The sequence below is a fragment of the Mauremys reevesii genome, linkage group 22, assembly GCF_016161935.1.
Source record: "Mauremys reevesii isolate NIE-2019 linkage group 22, ASM1616193v1, whole genome shotgun sequence".
NCBI classification, from domain to species: Eukaryota; Metazoa; Chordata; order Testudines; family Geoemydidae; genus Mauremys; species Mauremys reevesii.
The window spans coordinates 23,502,836-23,525,080 of record NC_052644.1 but is presented as its reverse complement, the minus strand read 5'-3'; the positions used below and the strand labels follow the sequence as shown (position 1 = coordinate 23,525,080).

The 22,245-nt window shown below is 57.7% G+C and overlaps 1 protein-coding gene across 1 annotated transcript in view; it reads left to right on the top strand.

Annotated features, from left to right (window-relative positions):
* The first annotated feature begins 1,029 nt into the window (after positions 1–1,029).
* IQSEC2 (IQ motif and Sec7 domain ArfGEF 2) overlaps positions 1,030–22,245 on the top strand; it is a 60,244-nt gene continuing 39,028 nt past the window's right edge. The window contains 3 exon segments of the mRNA XM_039510318.1: positions 1,030–1,074; positions 2,031–3,205; positions 9,642–9,671. Coding sequence (XP_039366252.1) covers positions 1,030–1,074; positions 2,031–3,205; positions 9,642–9,671 — 1,250 coding nt within the window.

The window sequence follows — 22,245 nt, the reverse complement described above, 5'->3', positions numbered from 1 at the left end:
AACCGCCTGGTGCCCTGAAACATGAGAGTGGATTGGAGTCAATTATCCTCATGCCGAGCTGCGAGGGGTGGGAGCATTTGGGGCAATCGGGGTGTCCCCAAAGGTCCGTTCCCCCAGACAGGAGCCCCGGAAGTGCTCACAAGCCAGCCTGGGGGGTGGTATGTGTGTCGCTGCCCCGCCCCAGAGGTGGCTGCGTCTCCACACTGGGTGAGTTCTCCCCATACAGTGTTGTGTGACTGGTCCCCGGCTGCCCCGCCCCAGAGGTGGCTGCACTGGGCCAGCCGTCCCTCTACAGTTATTAATTAGCAGTAAGGTTATTTGCATTTTGTTTCTGTGGTAACAGGGCCCCTGGGTGCCTGCATAAACTATTGGCTGGGGGGCGGGGAGGGGAGGGTATACGTGGGGTGGGCATAACCTTTGAACTTACTTTTCCCATCAGCCATTCCCACCCTGATCCTGTGTGAGAGGGGCTGGGAGCCAGGACTCCTGGGTTCTCTCCCCAGCTCGACGAGGAGTGGGGGCTAGTGGGTTAGAGCAGCGGGGGCTGGGAGCCTGGACACCTCATTTTGCCTGTAATCCATAGGGGCAAGTTCGCCACCTGTATTCGTGCCTCAGTTTCCCCTGGACTATGCCTGGGATGAGTCTGGATATTTTGGGTGGGGAGGTTAGTCCTGGTGTCACCCCCCCCCCCCAACAGCCACACCCCCTGCCTGGCTGACTCTGCTTCTTCCCCCCATGCACATGGCTGGAGGTGATTATAGGGTACCAGGCCCTGATGCAGGTGGGGAGTGGGCTGAATACAGCTGCCAACCCTCCCCCAACACACAAACTGAAGCCGCTGACTCAGCATTTTGGGAAGGGGGGGCAGAGAGGGACACAGTGTGCAGGGAGGGTTCTGCCCTGGAAACCAGAAGGGGCTGCATCTCAGCACCGGGTGAGCCCTCGCTGTGGGGTGTTACATGCAGCTGTTCCCTACCCCAGAGGTGGCTGCATCTCAGCACCGGGCGAGCCCTCCCTCTGGGGTGTTACATGCAGCTGTTCCTTGCCCCAGAGGTGGCTGCATCTCAGCACCAGGTGCGTGCGGCTGTTCCCCAGTGGTGGTGGAGGGATTCTCTGCTGAGCTGCTGTGGTAGGTGCATTAGAAATAGGAGACTGATTTATTAATCTGGGCTAATTAATTAAACAGTCCCTGGAAGGGGGTGGAGCCGGGTTCCCCCCAGGCCTGGCTGCTTTTCCCTCCTGCCCGGTCTTTACCTCTCCCCCCTTGGGGCCTGGCTCACGCTCTGCCCCCTCCACACCAGGGCCCAGGCCTGGGACGCCTGACAAGAGAACAAACTGGAAGGAGGGCCAAGACTCCTGGGTTCTCTCCTGGGCTCTGGGAGGGGAGTGGGGGCCAGAGGGTTGGGGGTGGGGCTGGGAGCCAGGACTCCACCCTGCCTCATGTTTTTGGGTCCATGCCTCAGTTTCCCTTCTCCATCCTACCTCCCAATACTGCCCCCCCACCCTATGGCAGTGGAATTCACCCGTTATCTAAGCAGGGGGACGCTGGGTACCCCAGGGTGGCAGATTTGATCCCTCCTACCCCAGGCCTCTCCCCTCTCTGGCCGGCTGGCCCCGATCCATGAGGCCCATGGGGCTGGGCCCACGACTCACCCCAGGAGCAGGGGCCACCCCACAGGCTGGGGCTCCACCCCAGGGCTGCCCCCTGACCCCCAGCTGTGGGCCCAGGCCCCTCCCCCTGGGCTTTGGGGCTCCCTGCCCCCAGGCTCAGCTGGGGATCCCCCCCATCAGCACCCAGCTCAGGGCTGGCCCTTGTGCCCCCTCCCATCTCAACGTGGGGCTCCCCTCCTACCCCCCCAGGCTCGGCTCAGCCTCCCCCTCTCCTAGGCTCGCTCGCACCCCCCAGGCTCAGCCAGGGGTTCTTAGGGACCCCCCCAGGCTTGTCCGGCTCGGGGCTCGCCCCCCAGGGATTGTCTCAGGGGACCCCCCCCCAGGCTCACCCCCGGGCTCGCCTCAGCCTCCCCCCGCAGGCTCGGCCGGCTCGGGGCTCCCCCCCCCCCCGGCGGGGCTCGGGCTCGCCGGGGCTCGCAGGGCGGCGCGCCGCGCCGGCAGTGCGCAGTGGGCTGTGCGCTGCGGCGGGCGGGCGGGCGCTCCGGTTGCCGTCGCTCGGCGGAGGCAGCAGCCGGGGCGGCCCCGCAAAGGCCCCTCCCCCCGGGGCTCCCCGCAAGGCTCCGGCGGCGGCCGGGACCCTGCAGCCCCCTGGGGGCTCGCCAGCCGGCCCGGGGGGAGAGGCAGAGCGGGGCGGGTCGAGGCCCCCCCCGCCCCAGTCCCTCTCCATCATTGCGGGGCGCAGGGCGCACGGCTCCGGGCGCAGCCTCCTGCGGGCGTCCCTCTCCATGGAGGGGGGACCGGGGGCGCCCGGGGCCGACAGCCCGAACCGGGCCGTGGAGTACCTGCTGGAGCTCAACAACATCATCGAGACCCAGCAGAAGCTGCTGGAGACCCAGCGGCGCCGGATCGAGGAGCTGGAGGGGCAGCTGGAGCAGTTGACCCAGGAGAACCGGGACCTGCGCGAGGAGAACCGGGAGCAGCCCGGGCGGGAGCGGGAGCGGGAGGGGCCGTTCCACCAGCACCCGGGCCGGGAGTACCAGGGCCGGCCGGAGCGGGACAGTCAGTACCAGGGCCGGCCGGAGCGGGACGGGCAGTTCCAGAGCCGGCCGGAGCGGGACGGGCAGTTCCAGAACCGGACGGAGCGGGATGGGCAGTTCCAGAGCCGGCCGGAGCGGGACAGTCAGTTCCAGAACCGGACGGAGCGGGACGGGCAGTTCCAGAACCGGGAAGGCCAGTACCAGAACTGGGAAGGGCAGTTCCAGAACCGGGAGGGCCAGTACCAGAAGCGCGGGGACGGGCCGTACCAGAACCGGGATAAGGAGCCAGAGCCGCACCCCGGGAACCGCGAGGGGCCCTACCAGAACCGGGACGGCCACTACCGGGACCAATGCCAGCTGCACCGAGACGGCGGCTCCCTCCGGGAGCGAAGCGGCCCCCACCCGAACCGAGACAAGGAGCGGGAGTACCCCCGCCCGCCCCGGGAGAGGGAGCGGGGCCCGCTGAGCCGGGGCGTGTCCCGGAGCTCCAGTCCCGGAGCCGGCGGGGGCCACAGCACCAGTGCCAGCACCAGCCCTGCCACCACTCTGCAGAGAAAGTAAGGAGTTGTGTCCCTGTTCTAGAACCTGCCCCAGTCTAGATCCCATGGGGGTCCCCATGCCTGGATCTCTGCTTTGCTGGGATCCTTGGGCCTCTTTTCTCTGGTTTCAGCTCTAGAATCACACCCCTGCTCTGGATCCCACCCTAGAACTCTCTCCCCCCTGTGCTAGGTACTGGAGCCACCCTGCTCTAGATCACTCGGGAGATCTGCTCTGGATCAGTCTCCCATGCTCTAGGAATCTTAGACTCTAGATCCTGGTGTGTCCTGCTCTGGATCCCTCTCTTCCCTGTTGTAGATCCTGGATTCACACTGCTCTGGGTCCCTCTGGATCTCTGCTCTGACCCCTGCTCTAGAGCCCTCTGCCTATGGCCTGGTTCCTTGTTCTGGCTATGATCCAGGCTCCCTGTTCTAGATCCCTGGATCCTTCTCCCTCTGCTCTAGATAGCTCTACTTTCCCCACTATTGCAAGTGTCACCTGCCCCTTCTCTGAACTCCTCATCTCCGCCCTGCTCTAGATTAATCTCCTCCCAGCCTACTCTAGACCGTCCTCTGCTTCCTTCTAGCCCCCCTCCACCCTGCTCCAGAATAGACCCCTCCCCTTTCCAATAGATCCCCCCTCTCCCTCTCTATCTCCTTGGAACCTGTCCTGCTCCCCATCCAGTAGTCTTTCAAGGGTCTTCCCTGAGCCTTGCAGCAGCAGGGGCTCTAGAGCTGCCCCTGATGTGTCTAGATGAAAGGGGTTCTCCATGTCTCAAGGCAAGGGATTCTGGAGCCTGGTCTCCTGAAATCTAGAAAAAGGGGTTCCAGAGTCAGGATCCAGATGCAACAAGGAACAATGCATTCTAGAGCCTTCTCTCCAGGGCCTCTGAAAGTATGATGTTCTAGATCACATCCAGACATGCCTAGAAGCAGTGGATCATAGAACCTGCCCCACTGTGCTCCTGGCAGTGGGGGGTTCTTGGGCCTGCTCCCTGACATGTCTGGAAGCAGCGATGTTCTGGGCATCCCGCAGTGCATCTGGAAGCAACAGTTCTAGAGTCTCCTCCCAGCACTTCTAGCAGAAGGGGGCTCTAGAACCTGCTCCTCTGACCTGTCTAGATCGGGACAGGGTGGGGGGTTGTTTGTGGAGTCTTCCCTGATGTGCCTGGAAGCAGGAGGGTCAGGAGCCACTCTGCTGTCTGGTAGCAGAAAGTTCTAGAGGTGACACCCCAATGCATAAAGGAGCGGGGGGGTTATGGAAGTTGGGGTTCTAGAGCCTGGTCCCCTTATATGGATATTCTAGAGACACCCAGAGCATGTCTACATCCATGAGGACTAGTAGCTGGTTTCTAGACCACGGTCCCAACCTACCTAGTACCACAAGGTCTCTAGAGCAGCACGGGCCTTCTAGATCACAGACTCTGGCGCCCCTAGCAGCTGAGGTTCTAGAGCTACTTTTGCCACTCCTGGTGGTTCTAGAGTATGGTCCTGCCATGGCCATCAGCAGGCGGGTTCTAGAGCCGGCCACAACACTCCTGGCAACACGGAGTGGGGGATTGAGACCTTGCACCAGGGACTCCAAGCTCAGAGCATTCTAGAGACACTCTGGCAAACAAGGGATCTAGAACATGCTCCTGATACTGCTAGCAGCAGGGAGCTAGAACGTGCTCTGGACTCTCTTGGCAGCAGGGGGATCTAGAACCTAACCCCAATGCATGGGGTGTGTGTCTCCATTTGTGGCCAGATACCCCCCCCCTTCTCCAGGAAGTGGGGAGCAAAGTGTTATGCGTAAGAGCAGGGGGCTTGGGTCATGGGCTGCTGGGGGGCCTTGCGTGGGGTCTCCTGAACTCCTGGGTTCTCTCCCCAGCTCTGGGAGGGGAGTGGGGTCTAGTGGTGAGAGAAGAGGGGGGCTGGGAGCCAGGACTCCTGGGTTCTCTCCCTGGCTCTGGGAGGGGAGTGGGGTCTAGTGGTGAGAGAAGAGGGGGGCTGGGAGCCAGGACTCCTGGGTTTCATTGCTTTAGTGTCCAGTTAGGAAGGAATCTGATTCCAGCTGCAGTTTGGCTTCTGAAGGGATCCTTCCCCCTGCCCTGTCAGCGCTCTCCGGTCGCCCTGGAGAGCACTGACAGGGCATCGCCCCGATAAAATCCAACCCCCCTCCCGCCACTTCTGAGTTGTGAGCAATCCCCTCCTAGGCCAGGCACAGTGTGAGCTGGGGGCGAACCGGCGATCCCTGGGGGTGGAAAATTTGGGGGACTTGGCAAGCTTGGGGAAGGATCTGGCGACCTTGGGATGGATCTGGTGATGTTTTGGGGATCTGGGGATCTCACAGGGGATCTGGGGATCTCAGGGAGTATCCAGCGACCTTGGGATGGATCTGGTGATCTCATGGGGGATCGTAGGGAGGATTTGGCAGGCTTGAAATGGACACAGTGATCTTATGGGAGATCTGGTGGCCTGGGGATGGATCTGGTGATCCTGGCAAGCTCGCGTGAGGCTCTACCGTCCCTGGCAGGGGTCGGATGTGCTTTGCGAACGTTGGGGACGATCTGGTGAGCATGGAGGCCCCGGGGGGCCTTTGGGGAGCTCTGCAGGCTTTGGGGGGAGCCTCTCCGAGCCCCGCTGGCTGGGCTGCGCCGGGCAGAGCCGTGTGGGGCGTGCGAGGTGGGAATTGATGGCTCCAGCCGCGTGTTCTCTTCTCTTCCCAGCGCCGCCTCCTCCCGCAGCTCAGAAATTAGCAACGTGGTTTGGATGCTGCCGCAAATGACTTAAAGCAGCACAAATCTGTCTTGCTTTTACCGCCCACTCTGCACCGAGGTGTTCATCAGAGCCCGGAGTGCGAGCGCTGAGGGGGCGGGCGGGGGAACGCAGGGGCCTGGGCTCCCCTCCTCCCCGAGCCAGGGAGAGAACCCAGGCGTCCTGGCTCCCAGCCCTCCCCCGCTCCGCTCTAACCCACTAGACCCCACTCCCCTCCTAGAGCTGGGGAGAGAACCCAGGCGTCCTGGCTCCCACCCACCCCTGCTCTAACCACTAGCCCCCACTCCCCTCCCCGAGCCAGGGAGAGAACCCAGGTGTCCTGGCTCCCCCCGTGCTGTAACCCACCAGCCCCCACTCCCCTCCCTGAGTCAGGGAGAGAACCCAGGTGTCCTGGCTCCCCCCGTGCTGTAACCCACCAGCCCCCACTCCCCTCCCTGAGTCAGGGAGAGAACCCAGGTGTCCTGGCTCCCAGCCAAGGACTATTTCAGATGAGATCATTTGCAGCCTTGTGGTCAGGTTGCGTCCAGCCTGGCCCGGGGGAGCGGCGATCAGAGTCCGGCCCAGGGGTTACGCTGTCCTTGGCTGTCACCGACTTGATGTCACCTTCTTATTCCCAGCCCAGCCTGTCCTGTCTGAGCTTCTTCACTTCCTCTGCCTTTCCCCAGGCGTACGGGCTGGACCCAGGCGTCCGGGCCAAATCCCAGCTCAGGAGGTCCCTGCCTTCTCCCCTGCATTTTCATGGGAGGGAGGCAGGTTTCTTCTTCAATTCCTGTCCCAAACCACTGTTCCCCAGCTGCCCTACCCCAGAGGTGGCTGCATCTTAGTGGTGGGTGAGCCGTTCCCATGCGACGTTCTGTGCGGCTGTTCCCCAGCTGCCCCACCCCAGAGGTGGCTGCATCTCAGCGCTGAGAGAGCCGTACCCGGGAGTCTATTGCTATCCTAGCATCCCACGTGGCAGCCGTTAATCTCCCAGCACGGAGGAGGTCTGTGAAACACCCTGACCCTACAGGGACAGATCTGGAGGAGGGAGTGGGGGTGGGGGTGGAGGCTGAGATATAGCGTGTGGACTGCTGGGTACAGCAGAATCACAGCCCAGCTCCCACCCGACCCCAGGGCGGGGACTGGCCGGCTCAGGGGGGCAGGGAATGGGGCAGGGGCCTGTCTCATCTAGGGGGCACTGGCTCCTATCCAGCCCCAGGGCAGGGACTGGCCGGCTCAGGGGGGCAGGGAATGGGGCAGGGGCCTGTCTCATCTAGGGGGCACCGGGTCCGAGGTTAAATCTCAGGCTCATGGGGCCAGCTGGTCCCCCCACCCCGCCGGAGGACGGGAAGCGGCAGCAGATGGGGCAGTCGGTGGGAACCGTGATCCGATGACGCCTGACCCCCGGCCCCTGCCGCCGCGCCACCTGTTCCCGGGAAATAGCCCCACTGGGCTCCGTGCCCTGGGGCAGGTGGCCAGAGCTGCTGGGCCAGAGCCAGTTCATCCCATTCCCGCCTACAAGCCAGCCAGCCCCTGCCCCAGGCCCCGTTCCTCTCTCCCCTGAGCCAGCCAGCCCCTGCCCCAGGCCCCGTTCCTCTCTCCCCCGAGCCAGCCAGCCCCTGCCCCAGGCCCTGCTCCCCCAAGCCACCCAGCCCCTGCCCCAGGCCCCCTTACCCCGAGCCCGCCAGCCCCTGCCCTGCTCCCGTTCCCGAGCCAGCCAGCCCCTGCCCCAGGCCCTGCTCCCGAGCCAGCCAGCCCCTGCCCCGTTCCCCACTCCCCCGAGCCAGCCAGCCCCGGCCCGGGGCCCTGCTCCCCCAAGCCAGCCAGCCCCTGCCCCAGGCCCTGCTCCCCCGAGCCAGCCAGCCCCTGCCCCCTTCCCCACTCCCCCGAGCCAGCCAGCCCCTGCCCCAGGCCCAGCTCCCCCGAGCCAGCCAGCCCCTGGCCCATGCCCCTTTCCACGCTGCCCGGATCCAGCCCGCCTCTGTCCCGTTCCCCACTCCCCCGAGCCAGCCAGCCCCTGCCCCAGGCCCCGGTCCCCCGAGCCAGCCAGCCCCTGCCCCAGGCCCCATTCCTCTCTCCCCTGAGCCAGCCAGCCCCTGCCCCAGGCCCCGTTCCCCTGAGCCAGCCAGCCCCTGCCCCAGGCCCTGCTCCCCCGAGCCAGCCAGCCCCTGCCCCCGGCCCCATTCCTCTCTCCCTGAGCCAGCCAGCCCCTGCCCCAGGCCCCGTGCCTCTCTCCCCCGAGCCAGCCAGCCCCTGCCCCAGGCCCCGGTCCTCGCTCCCCCGAGCCAGCCAGCCCCTGCCCCAGGCCCCGTTCCTCTCTCCCCTGAGCCAGCCAGCCCCTGCCCCAGGCCGCATCCCTCTCCCCCCTGAGCCATCCTGCCCCCTCCCCCGGCCCCGTTCCCCAGAGCCAGCCAGCCCCTGCCCCAGGCCCCATTCCTCTCTCCCCTGAGCCAGCCCGCCCCGGCCCCCGGCCCCCCTCCCCCGAGCCCCCCACCCCCGGCCCCCGGCCCCGTTCCTCTCTCCCCCGAGCCAGCCAGCCCCTGCCCCTGCCCCTGCCCCACTCCCCTGAGCCAGCCAGCCCCTGCCCCGGTCCCAGCTCCCCAGAACCAGCCAGCCCCTGCCCTGGGCCCTGCTCCCCTGAGCCAGCCAGCCCCTGCCCCGTTCCCCACTCCCCCGAGCCAGCCAGCCCCTGCCCTGGGCCCTGCTCCCCTGAACCAGCCAGCCCCTGTCCCAGGCCCCAGGCCCTGTTCCTCTCTCCCCTGAGCCAGCCAGCCCCTGCCCTGCCCCGGCCCCCCGAGCCAGCAGGCCCCTGCCCTGCCCCCCCGCCCCCCCCAGCCCCCCCCCAGCCCCCTGTCCCCACCTCTGCCAGCCCCCAGCCCCACCCCCCGCCCCAGGCCCCCCACCTGCCAGCCCGCCCCCCACCCCCCCCCCCTCCCAGGTAGCCAGCCAGCCAGGATCCCAGCCCACGCTGGGTTCTCTCCTGGCTCTGGGAGGGGAGTGGGGTCTAGTGGTTAGAGCAGGGAGCTCTTGCCGTCCGGACACCTGGGTACTATGAAACTTCCCCACTGTATCCTCTCTGGGTCCGTACTTTTCTCTCATTAGTTAGCGAGCAGTTTAATTTGGCCTATTCTCCCCCCCCACCCCGATATTACTCTTATATGAATTGGTGTCCCTGCTTGACGCAGACTGTGCGGGGGCTGTGGGGGGGGGTAGGACACGGGGCCTGTCCCCTCTGGGGGGCGCCGGCTCCCCCCCGGCCCCAGGGCAGGGACTAGCTGGCTCAGGGGGGCGGGGAATGGGGCAGGGGCCTGGCCCTAAACCACAGAGTCCCGTGTTGTGTGACGCCGCTTGGCAGGTGTTGGCGTTATGTGCTCTCGATGCCCACTCCCTTCCCATCCTGCCCCCCAAAACAGAGTCTGGGCTGGCAGGGGCTGCGAGTCGGGAGTGAGGGGCACCGGCAGGGGTGGGGCCAGGGCTGGGCTAGCCGGGGGCTGCGGGTCGGGAATCAGCTGCGGTTCCCCCCACTCCCTGGCTTTCACCTCCCACCCCCCCATGCAGGACGCCTGGGTTCCAGCCGCAAAGAACAGACCCAGGCACTTTAATAATTCCCTTCTCCCGCTGGTGCCCAGCAGCAATGGGGCGGGGGCTGGGTCAGGGGGTGTCTGGCTCTGGGGGGGCCGCCCGTCGCTTATCCGGGTCTCTCTCTCCCTCTCTTCCGCAGGTCCGATGGTGACAACTCCCGAACCGTCAGGTCAGTGCTCGCTCCCCGCTTTCCGCGGCCTCTCGCCTGCCCCGGCCCCCCCACTCCCGGGGCTGTTTTATCGCCCCTTCCCCGTCCGATCCCGGCCCCTTTGGGCCCACGGATCCACACACACACCCCCCCCCCACGACCGGATGCTGCCCAGGACGGTCGCCCGACCGGCCCAGCCCATCTCTGCTCGTTCCCGGGCGGGCGTCCGGAGGGGGCTTGACACTGGGTCCCCCCTCCCCGGCCTCGGCTGTGAGCTTGGTGCCTTGGTAGCACAGTGCGCGGCCTCCGCCAGCAGGAGGCGCCGTGGGGGGTGGGGTAGGGGGCAGGGCTGTGAGAGGGGCTCCCGGCTCCTCCAGCCCCGGCCTCTCCCCGCGGGGGGCGCTGCGCCCGGGGCTTTGGGTGCCCAGGAGCCGTGGGGGGGGGTGTGCCCCCTTTCCGCCAGGGGCTGGGGGGGGGGATGTGTACCTGGGAGGGTCTCACCTCCAGCGTGGCTGCAGTTTCGGGGTCCGGCTCCGCTTGGCGAAGCGGGTCGCACGTTGGGGGCCAGCGGCGTGGGGCTGAGAGGCTTTCCTGGTGCTGGGGAGATGATGGGGAGGGGGCTGTCAGGATGACAAGCATGACAGGGGGCCCTGCTCTCGGTTGGGGGGGGGGGGCAGCACCCGGCGCGACGGGGCCCTGCTCTCGGTCGGGGTCTGAGCCGCGCCCGGCGCGATGGGGTCCTGGTCTCGGTCGGGTCTGAGCGCCCGGCGCGACGGGGCCCTGGTCTCGGTCGGGGTCTGGGCCGCGCCCGGCGCGACGGGGCCCTGGTCTCGGTCGGGGTCTGGGCCGCGCCCGGCGCGACGGGGCCCTGGTCTCTGTCGGGGTCTGGGCCGTGCGCGGCGCGTCGGGGCCCTGGTCTCGGTCGGGGCCTGTCGCTGCTGTTGCAGAGTTAACCCCGTTACTGATACATTTCAAGACCCGAGAATTTCTTCTGTAACAAATACGTCGGCTTTGGGGCACTTTGAACGAATCCTGCTGGTTCCCTCATATCGTGTCCTGTACGAATGGGAAACATCTAGAGAACCCAGGAGTCCGGGCTCCCAGCCCCCTCTTCTCTCACCACTAGACCCCACTCCCCTCCCAGAGCCGGGGAGAGAACCCAGGAGTCCTGGCTCCCAGACCCCCCCTGCTCCAACCACTAGACCCCACTCCCCTCCCAGAGCCAGGGAGAGAACCCAGGAGTCCTGGCTCCCAGCCCCCCCCCCTGCTCTCACCACTAGACTCCCCACCCATCCCTGGGCTGGGAATAGAATTATTTCCCTCTGCTAATTATGTAATTAGCAAAGCAATTATTTCCGATTTTCCCCTGTTCCTATATTGTACATAATACACACAACCGCTGCTTATAAACACCACCATATTGATACTGTGTGTATGTGTTGTGTTAAAACAACACTGCCAGATCGGTGGATAGATATTGATGTAAATAACAGAGTGGTTAGAGTCCGGGGGGCTGGGAGCCAGGACTCCTGGGTTCTCTCCTGGCTCTGGGAGGGGAGTGGGGGCTGGTGGTTAGAGCAGGGGGGCTGGGAGCCAGGACTCCTGGGTTCTCTCCTCAGCTCTGGGAGGGGAGTGGGGGCTGGTGGTTAGAGTGGGGGGTTGGGAGCCAGGACTCTAGGGTTCTCTCCTGGCTCTGGGCGGGGCGTGGGTTCTGGTGGTTAGAGCTGGGGGGGCGGGGAGCCAGGACTCTAGGGTTCTCTCCTGGCTCTGGGAGGGGAGTGGGGTCTAGTGGTTAGAGCAGGGGGGCTGGGAGCTAGGACTCCTGGGTTCTCCCCCCAGCTCTGGGAGGGGAGTGGGGGCTGGTGGTTAGAGCAGGGGGGCCTGGGAGCCAGGACTCCTGGGTTCTCTCCCCGGCTCTGGTGGGGGTGAGATGGGAGCCAGGAGTGCTCAATGAAGTGCTCAGTGACGGAAATGGGGTCAGAGCAACTTGCGCTCTAACCACTGCACCCCACTCCCCTCCCAGAGCATGTTCCTTCCCCTGTATTGCGGTGGGGGGGAGGTTTATCTGGCTGCGGTGCTTTGGGATGGGAGGTTACTGCAGTATCACGACTTGGATGCTGCCTGCTGCCCGAATACAAAGTCCCAATCGCTGGGCCCTCCCCTCCCCCTCTCGACTTCACGTGGGCGCCCCGCTCCCCGGACAGCTGACGCTCTTGTGTGCCAGGTCCTCATGCACCGGACCCGTGTCGGGCCAGGACTCGGGGACGCTGGGAGACCTGCCAGCGTGGTGACGGGGCAGGGGCTGCTGTGGTTGTGCGGTAGCTTTCTCGCCACGTGCCCAGGGGAGCCGTGCCCCCTCCGCTGTCGTGGAAACAGTGCGACACGACAGGCCATGGTGTACACCGCGGGGTGGGAGAGGCCGGCGGGTGACGGGCATTCAGACATCATGCGACGGGTCGTTATCGGGTCACAGGGACTTTCCCTTCTCAAAGGGGGTGGGGGGACCCGGGGTGCTTCCGTCTCACCACAATACCCCCGGGGAGTGGGGAGGGAGATTGTCCCCACCGCGGGCTGGGTTGGGGGAGCGTGTAGCCCCTGGAGCTGCGCTCAGTGCTGCCTCCCTCCCTGTGATCCCGGGGGCCCCGTCGCCCCGGCCTGGGGCCAACACGCCCAAGATGGCATCATTCGGCGGACGCTTCTCGGTCCCACCCTGTCCCCGCGGCCACCGGTGCCAGCTGGCAGGAGCAGCAGGGCTGTCGGGCAGGGGTGGAGATGCCAAGCCCCCCCCCTGCTCTAACCCACCAGACCCCACTCCCCTCCCAGAGCCGGGCAGAGAACCCAGGAGTCCTGGCTCCCAGCCCCCCTGCTCTAACCACCAGACTCCACTCCCCTCTCAGAGCTGGGGAGAGAACCCAGGAGTCCTGGCTCCCAGAATCCCCTGCTCTGATCCACTAGACCCCACTCCCCTCCCAGAGCTGTGGAGAGAACCCAGGAGTCCTGGCTCCCAGCTGCCCCCGCGCTAACCTAGTCCCTTCTCCCAAGAGTTTGGAATACAGTCATGACTCTGGACTGGGGGGCCAGGGTGTCAGGACTCCTGGGTTCTCTCCCCGGCTCTGGGAAGGGAGTGGGGTCTGGTGGTTAGAGCAGGCGGGCTGGGAGCCAGGACTCCTGGGTTCTTTCCCTGGCTAGGGGATGGGAGGGAAGTGGGGTCTGGTGGTTAGAGCAGGGCGGGGGGGCTGGGAGCCAGGACTCCTGGGTTCTCTCCCCAGACCGTAGCTGGGAGCTGTGTTGCTAGGGGTGCGTGGTAGTGGAACCTCGAGGCTAATGTAGCAGGACGTTGCTAGGAAACATGGGGGCGAGGGGGGGGGAACTGACAGCTCGGAGGAGGAGTGACAATGTTGGGCTGCCAGGATACATTGCCATGGCAACCAGAAACATACACAGCGCCAGCCTCCCAACAGCTGTTTCAACGGTAGGCGAGATTCACGTGGTGCAGCCACCTCTGGGGCGGGACAGCTGGGGACCAGCCGCATATAACGCCAGACGGGGGACGGCCCGCTCGGTGCTGAGATGCAGCCACTTCTGGGGCGGGACAGCTGGGGACCAGCCGCACATAACGCCTCACGGGGAGGGCTCGCCCCGCTGGGGTGCAGCTGCCTCTTCCCTCCTTCATCTGCATTCTGTTTCATTTGCCTCTGCCTCAGTTTCCTCACGCCCCCCTCCTGTGTCTGGCTTTGTTTGGCGTCGCTCCTCCGGCACCAGGTGTGGGTGGGGAACGGGGCTGGGGCTGGGGGGGAGTTGGAGCCTGGGGCATCATCAGCCGAGGGCACCCTACAATAACATACCAGGCTGTGCAAGGAGACCTGAGACGGAGCAGGGCCCTGCCAAATTCCCCACCGTGAAAAATGAGTCACGGACCATGAACTCTGGCTTTTTGGGTGCTGCTACCCTGTACCATGCTCAACCTTATACATACTCACGGGGGAGACCAGACTGGGGGGCCTGACCCCAAAGGGAGTTGCAGGGGGGTCACGGTATTGCTACCCTGACTTCTGCCCAGCTCTGAAGGCAGCGCCCCCCCCAGCAGCAGCACAGAAGGGTAACAGTACCGCAACCCCCCCAAAAAAAACCCCTTGTGACCCCCCAGCTCCTTTTTGGGTCAGGACCCCGACCATTACAGCCCCCTGAAATTTCAGATGTCAACAGCTGAAATCATGAAATTTACTATTTTAAAAACCCCTGTGACCGTGAAATTGGCCAAAATGGACCTTGAATTTGACACAGAAACCCTACAATAACAAACCAGAGAGACTCTACAGTAAACACACCCAGGTCTGCAGACAGACCTTCCAACAGCCAAATCAGCGAGACTCTGTAAATAACAAACAGGGACGCACAGAGAGACCCTACGATAAACAATCTGGTGCACACAGAGAGACACTCCTCCTCCCATAATAGACTGGCCCGTGTTCCTGGTGGCTCGGGCAGACCCATGGAGGGTGGTAGGTGAGGTCGGGTGAGTTTTCCGGGCGGGGGGAGGGTAAACGGGGAGTCCCTGGTTGCCATGACAGCTGGGGGGCCCCCCTCTGGAATCAGCGTTGTTACTAAAATAAATTTTCCCCCATCCCCCCCCTCGTTTCCTGGATTAATTAATAGCTAGAGCTTGAGTCATCACTGAGCAGCTGGAGGGATGCGGGTGTGTGAGAGAGAGACTCTGTGTGTGTGGGTGGGTGTGTCCCTGCTGCCCCCCCACTCTGCTGGGGGAGGGGGCTGGCCTTGAGCTGTTGCGGGGCCGTTACCCCATCATGGCAGAGTTTTCCCCTTCCTCAGGGCAAGCTGGTGCCAGCCAACACCGCGAGAGACTAGATACCGGGGTAGATGGGCCCGTGGTCTGATCTGGGGTGGAGGAGGCGGGATACCGGCGTAGATGGGCCCGTGGTCTGATCTGGGGTGGAGGAGGCGGGATACCGAGGTAGATGGGCCCGTGGTCTGATCTGGGGTGGAGGAGGCGGGATACCGGGGTAGATGGGCCCGTGGTCTGATCTGGGGTGGAGGAGGCGGGATACCGGGGTAGATGGGCCCGTGGTCTGATCTGGGGTGGAGGAGGCGGGATACCGGCGTAGATGGGCCTGTGGTCTGACCTGGGGTGGAGGAGGCGGGATACTGCGGTAGATGGGCCCGGGATCTGATCTAAGGTAGAGGAGGCGGGATGCCAGAATAGATGGGCCCATGGTCTGATCTGTGGAGAAGGAGGTAGGATACCAGGGTAGATGGGCCCCTGGGTCTGATCTGGGGTGGAGGCGGGATACCAGGTAGATGGGCCCATACTCTGATCTGGGAAGGAGGAGGCAGGATACCAGGGTAGATGGGCCCCTGGGTCTGATCCAAGGCAGCCATTTTTGTGTTATCATTTGAAAAAAAGTTGCCCGAAAAAAAAAATCCCAGGTAGTTACGCCTGCTGGAAGAATTAATCATTTAGGGGGAAAAAAATCAAAGCCGTGCTCTCTGTGGGTGTATTGTCTCGGAGACGGGTTGTGAAATGCGGTGTTACAATGGGAGCTCACCCGTGCGTCTGGCTGGGGAAAGAAATATATCCAGGTGCTTCAGGCAGCTGAAGGATCAGCTGTAAATCTAATACACAGACACACAGCCAGGTCTCAGCCCCTGCGGCAGGGACACACAGACACACACACACACTCGCACACCAAATTTAGCAATGATTTCAGTGGACATCTGGGTGAATCGTGTGTATGCGAAAAACTGGTGTGTTACCTTGTATTTGAGAGGTCACTTTCTAGATCTCTAATTGAGAGAAATCTCTAAAAATTATGATTATTCTGTATAGCAAAAGGGACAGAGTAAAGGGTAGATAATCATTTGTCCGTACTTGGTTAATATTAGATGATGTAGGTTGTGTATAGAGAGATTTCTATCTTCTCTTCTCTTCTATTTATATTTAATACTATAGGATATTTCATGATCTATACATGGAAACAGTCACACATAACTAGGAACCTTACAAATTCCTAGCTATATGTGTATATATGAATTTAATGTAACATTCACCTGTGTACAGGCTCTGAGTACTGTATTACAGTAAAAAATGCATGTGTATATTTCTGTTGATGGCTATGAATAATGTAATATTAGCTATATGTGGATATGAATATCATATAATATTAATAGGTATTATATGCAGAGAGACACAAAAATATACATATCTATCTATTAGGGCTGTCAAACGATTACAGAAATTAATCGCGTTTCACTGCAGTTTTAAGCAATAAGAGAATACCAATTGAAATTGATTGTAAATGTTTTTGGATGTTTTCTACATTTTCAAATATATTGATTTCAATGACAACACAGAATACAAAGTGTACAGGGTTCACTTTATATCAAGGGGAGGCAACTTATGGCACGGGTGCCGAAAGCGGCACCTGAGCTGATTTTTAGTGGCACTCACACTGCCTGGGTCCTGGCCACCGGTCCAGGGAGATCTGCATTTTAATTTAATTTTAAATGAAGCTTCTTAAACATTTTAAAAACCTTATTTACTTTACATACAACAATAGTTTAGTGCTATATTATAGACTTATAGAAAGAGACTTTCTAAAACATTAAAATGCCTGACTGGCACGTGAAACCTTAAATTAGAGTGAATAAATTAAGACGCGGCACAGCACTTCTGAAAGGTTGCCGACCCCTGCTTTATAAGATCATTTTTATTACAAATATTTGCACTGTAAAAATTAAGACCAAAAGAACTAGTATTTTTCAATTCACCTCATACAAGTCCTGTCCTGTAATCTCTTTATTGTGAAAATGCAATTTACAAATGTAGATTTTTTTTGGTGACGTAACTGCACTCAAAAACAAAACAATGCAAAACTTCAGAGCCTGCAAGTCCACTCAGTCCTACGTCTCGTTCAGCCAATCGCTCAGACTAAGAAGTATGTTTATATTTATAGGAGATAATGCTGCCCGCTTCTTGTTTACAATGTCACCTGAAAGTGAGAACAGGCGTTTGCACAGCACTTTTGTAGCCGGCATTGCAAGGTATTTATGTGCCAGATTTGCTAAAGATTCGTATGCCCCTTCATGCTTCAGCCACCGTTCCATGCTGATGACGGGTTCTGCTCGATAACGATCCAAAGCAGAGCAGACCGACGCATGTTCATTTTCATTATCTGAGTCAGATGCCACCAGCAGAAGGTTGATTTTCTTTTTTTGGTGGTTCCGGTTCTGTAGTTTCCACATCGGAGTGTTGCTCTTCTAAGACATCTGAAAGCATGTGCCACACCTCACCCCTCTCAGATTTGGGAAGGCACTTCAGATTCGTAAACCTTGGGTCGAGTGCTGTAGCTATCTTTAGAAATCTCACATTGGTACCTTCTTTGCGTTTTATCAACTCTGCAGTGAAAGTGTTCTTAAAATGAATGTGTGCTGGGTTATCATCCGAGACTGCTATCACATGAAATATATGGCAGAATGCAGGAAAAACAGAGCAGGAGACATACAATTCTCCTCCAAGGAGTTCAGTCACAAATTTAATTAATGCATTCTATTTTAACGAGTTAATCAGCATGGATGCATGTCCTCTGGAACGGTGGCCGAAGCATGAAGGGGCATATGAATCTTTAGCGCATCTGGCACGTAAATACCTTGCAACGCCGCTACAAAAGTGCCATGTGAACACCTGGTCTCACTTTTAGGTGACATTGTAAATAAGAAGCCTGCAGCATTATCTCCCATAAATGTAAACACACTTGTTTGTCTGAATGACTGGCTGAATGAGCCGTAGGACTGAGTGGACTTGTATGCTCTGGAGTTTTACATTGTTTTGGTTTTGAGTGCAGTTATGTAACCAAAAAAAAATTTGTAAGTTGCTCTTTCACCATAAAGAGATTGCGACAGGACTTGTACGAGGTGAACTAAAAATACTAGTTCTTTTGTTTCTTTTTTACAGTGCAAATATTTGTAATAAAAAATAATCATATAAAGCGAACCCTGTACACTTTGTATTCTATGATGTAATTGAAATTAATATATTTGAAAATGTATAAAAACATCCAAAAATATTTATAATCAATTTCAAGTGGTATTCTATTGCTGTTTAACAGTGCAGTTAAAACTGTGATTAATCGCAATTAATTTTTTTAAAAGTGATTTTTTTTTCAGTTAATCGCATTAATTAACTGTGAATAATTGACAGACCTTCTATAATCTATCTATCTATCTCCATCCACCCCTTCATCTATCTATCTCCATACACCTTCTTTCTTTCTTTCTTTCTTTCTTTCTTTCTTTCTTTCTTTCTTTCTTTCTTTCTTTCTTTCTTTCTTTCAACAATGTTAGCTGTAAGTGTATCTGAGTATAATGTGAGTAGCTATGTTACTTTATAATATGAATATACACAAGAAGATATACATCTATTCATATAATATTAATCATTAATAATGTAATAACTATATGAGTATCCATGATTATCACTATATATATAAGAATATACATGTATCTATTAATATAATATGATATAATTAATAATAGCTGTAACTATAGCTATGAGTATCATCATATTCTTAGGTATTTATATAAATGTACATACAATGCATGATATATACTCTAATGTGATACTGTACTACAATATACTACCTATATGTGTATATCTGTTCATATAATATTCATATCTATTTTCATAATGTAATAGTATGTTAATATGACATGTATGTTAGCCATATGTGTGTGCCTGGGAATATAATATTTTATATACACAAGAATATACCCATACCTAGGCATAGATGTTAATGATGTTATATGAATAACATTACTTGTTATTCAATTATATTTGATCATTTATAATATATTCCTAGATATGGGTATATTCTTGTGTGTAGATCCCTATTAGATTATATTCATAGCTATACACGTATAGCTAATGTATCATATTCTAGTACAATATAATTAGTATCCATGCTTGGATGTGTGGTATCTAGGAATATAATATACCACAATATATATTGTAGTCTATGGATTCCCTGGTTCTTTCCCTTTTTTCATGTGCTTTGGGCCGGGGGTCTACATGATCACCTATATTGCTCTTAACCGGCGCCTAACACTTGGAGCTCTGTGTTATGATAATTTACTCTAACCTAATCTCATGCTTCATGGCTGAAGCCAGGCACCTGGAGGGGTCAGGAAGGATTTTTTCCCCTAGTGGGAATCAATCTTGTTGTTGTCTCTCCCCCCTGCCCCCCCGCGCCTTTCTCTGAAGTATCTGGGGCTGGTCAAAGCTGAAGCCAGCATACTGGCCAGCGGTGCTCCAAGCTAGCAAGGGGATAGATCATCTGGTCACCTCTCCTGTCGTGGCAGGGGCCGTGGGCATTGGTGAGGTCTCGGTTGCCCCCGTTCTCAAGAGTTTAGTTTCCTGAGCACTGAAAAGCTTCACTCTAACAAGGCGGGCAAGGAACTCTCTTTTATTGGCCCAACTTCTGTTCGGAGAGAGACGAGCTTTCCAGCTTACACGACAGAGCTCGTCTTTGGGTCTGTAAGTGAAGTCTTTGGGCTCAGTACATGGGTGACCAGATGGAATTCTCTGGCCTGTGACTCAGGAAGTCAGACTAGACGATCTAATGATCTCTTAAACCCTAGGAAACGATCAGATTCATAAACTCGTGTAAATAGACTGTAATCATATATATATATATATAGATCTAGACACATATAGCTCCTATATTACATTGTATTCCTAGATCTGTGTAGATCTGTGCAAATAGTATAGTGAGTAAGATTATTAATACGAATTCCTGGTTGTATTTGTAGATTTAAGAATAGAACAGTTGCAGATTTCTGTGTAGATTTCTGTATATACCTGTGTATATATTACCTTATATTCTTAGAGCTACACATACCTATCAGGATTATATATCAGAGGGGTGGCCGTGTTAGTCTGGATCTGTAAGAGCGGCAGAGTCCTGTGGCACCTTATAGATTAACAAACGGGGGTGAATACCCACTGCGTTGGATGCATGCATGCACGCGCATCCGACGCAGTGGGTATTCACCCCCGAAAGCTCATGCTCCAATAGGATTATATAATATGTACCAATATTTTCATAGATCAAGGAATACAGAATGATAGAGTTCTGCGTATATTTCTGTAGCTATTGAATCTGTAAAATGTACATCCGTATGTCTGTCTGTGAAATCTGTACAACGAATAGCTGTAGCACTGGAGAGATCTGTGAAATACATAATCTATAGCGATGAAATCTATGATGTTCCTAGCTCTGTGGGTATGCGTCTGTAGAGATTTGTGTACATTTCTGTAGACAGTGATGGAGTGTGTAATTAACCTAGGAAGGATCCGATTTTTGACCATAAATGTAGATTTCACCATATGCACACAAGCCAATGGGAAAAAATTGTCCCTTGGTGGTAATCACAATTGACAGGTAGGCAAAGTAAGACACTTGCTTCTTAGAGTTACCTTTCGGGAGAGTTATTTTTTTGGGATATTTTGACACACGATATTGACGAGTTGTTTTAGTGGTTTCAAAGCTTTAACTGTTCGCATCTCAGCACCTGCTGCCGTTCAATCGTCGGGTTCCTCCCTTATCCGGCCTTCCCCACAACCATGAAATTTTAAATTGATAAAAATTGTGGGGTGGGGGTGCTTAAAAATAAACAAAATGATTTGTTCAAATTTGGGGAAAAAAATCCTGACCCACCCAGCTATAATATTCCTGGTTATAAATATATATTTCAGCTTGGAGCTAGGAAATCTGATACAGTCATAGCTATATGGGTATATTTCTCCCTGTAGCTGTGACATCGCCACATATAGCTCTACATGTATTTTTGCGTACACAGCTGTGAAATCTATACGATTCCCAGCTATATGTGTCTGTTTCTATAGGGAGCTGTGCAGATAATGTGCAATCCTTGGGCAGATATGCATGTTTACCCCCCCCCCTCACTTCTATTGTGTATTAACACACTCGCTGTTATACAAGTATTAGCAACCCACAAACAATTCGCTCCTGAACGTGGAGCAGGTTGCTAAGTAACTGCAGTGTTTCTATACCTATTACTCGTACAAACCCGAGGACTTAAATGCAAGAGAATTAATAGCTGTGGCTATTACTGGTTGTGCTCTGTCTCCCGAACAGCCCACCCTCTTCTCTGCTACATCCCACTCCTCTACCAGAGCCAGGAGAGAACCCAGGAGTCCTGGCTCCCAGCTCCCCTGCTCTCACCACCAGCCCCCACTCCCCTCCCAGAGCTGGGGAGAGAACCCAGGAGTCCCGGCTCCCAGCTCCCCTGCTCTAACCACTAGACCCCACTCCCCTCAGGTATGCTTGCATGCTAGTTTGTTATTGTAGGCTGTGCTGCGCAGGTTGGGTTGTTATTGTAGGGTCTCTAGCTAGGGGGAAAGAATCTACAGGCTAGGAGATAAACTTTAGTCAAAACCCTTATAGGGAGTGTGAAATTTTCTGCGGCCTGCACTGCCCTCTAGTGACCATTTCCATCTCTGCAGATGAAATTTTCACAGTAACGGAGTAGGGAAGAGAACCCAGGAGTCCTGGCACCCAGCCCCACCCTGTGCCAACCGCTACACCCCACTCCCCTCCCCGAGCTGGGAAGAGAACCCAGATGTCCTGGCTCCCACCCCCGCCCCTGCTCTAACCACTAGACCCCACTGCGCTCCCAGAGCCAGGGAGAGAACCCAGGAGTCCGGGCTCCCTCCCCCGGCAGCGGGCTCAGAGGTCTGGGGAACGCATTATCCTTGCTATTGGTCTCCTTTCCTGTTGACAGCCCAGCTGTGTATTAGCCAACTGTCACAGGGGAGAAGGGTCTAGTGGTTAGAGCAGGGGGGGCTGGGAGCCGGACTCCTGGGTTCTCTCCCGGCTCTGGACAGGGAGTGGGGTCTAATGGTTAGAGCAGGGTGTGGCTGGGAGGCAGGACTCCTGGGTCCCTCCCCTGGCGCACCGGGAAGAAGGACTTTTCCCAGCCCTTACAGAGTTAACCCCCCCCCCTCCCCGCCCCCTTTGGGTGCCCCACGGAGCTCGGATTTCCGATCAGCTGATGGCAGCGCGGTGACACCCTTCCCCTTGCTGGGGCGCCCTGCCCGGACCCGCGGCCCAGCTCCCTCCCGCCCGGGAGTGTCTGTGCGCCAGGGCAGGGGGAGCCCCCCAGCCCCCCAAGCCTGGGGATCGGGGGCAGGAGAAGCCAGGAGGCGGCGATGGACTTTGCTCCAGGAAGCCCGTGAGTGGAGGAGGCGGCAGAGCTGGAGCCTGGCAGAGAGGGGGTGGCCCTGGGGGCGCAGGGTGACTGGCCATGGGGGGCCAGCAAGGGCACCGTGGGGCAGGGGGGCTGGGCAAGGGGCGCCCCCCCTGGCAGTCAGGGGTGGGCGCTGGGGGGTGCTGTGCTGCTGGGAGTGGGGCAGGGGGTCTGGGCAGGGGGTGCCCTCCCCTGGGGTGGGAGCTTCTGTCTTTGGTGCCATGAATTATAGCGGTGACTCAGTTTCCCACTAGACTCTGAATTTATCTCCCCTCCCCCCAAACCTCCCCCCCCCAACCCGGAACTGATTCCT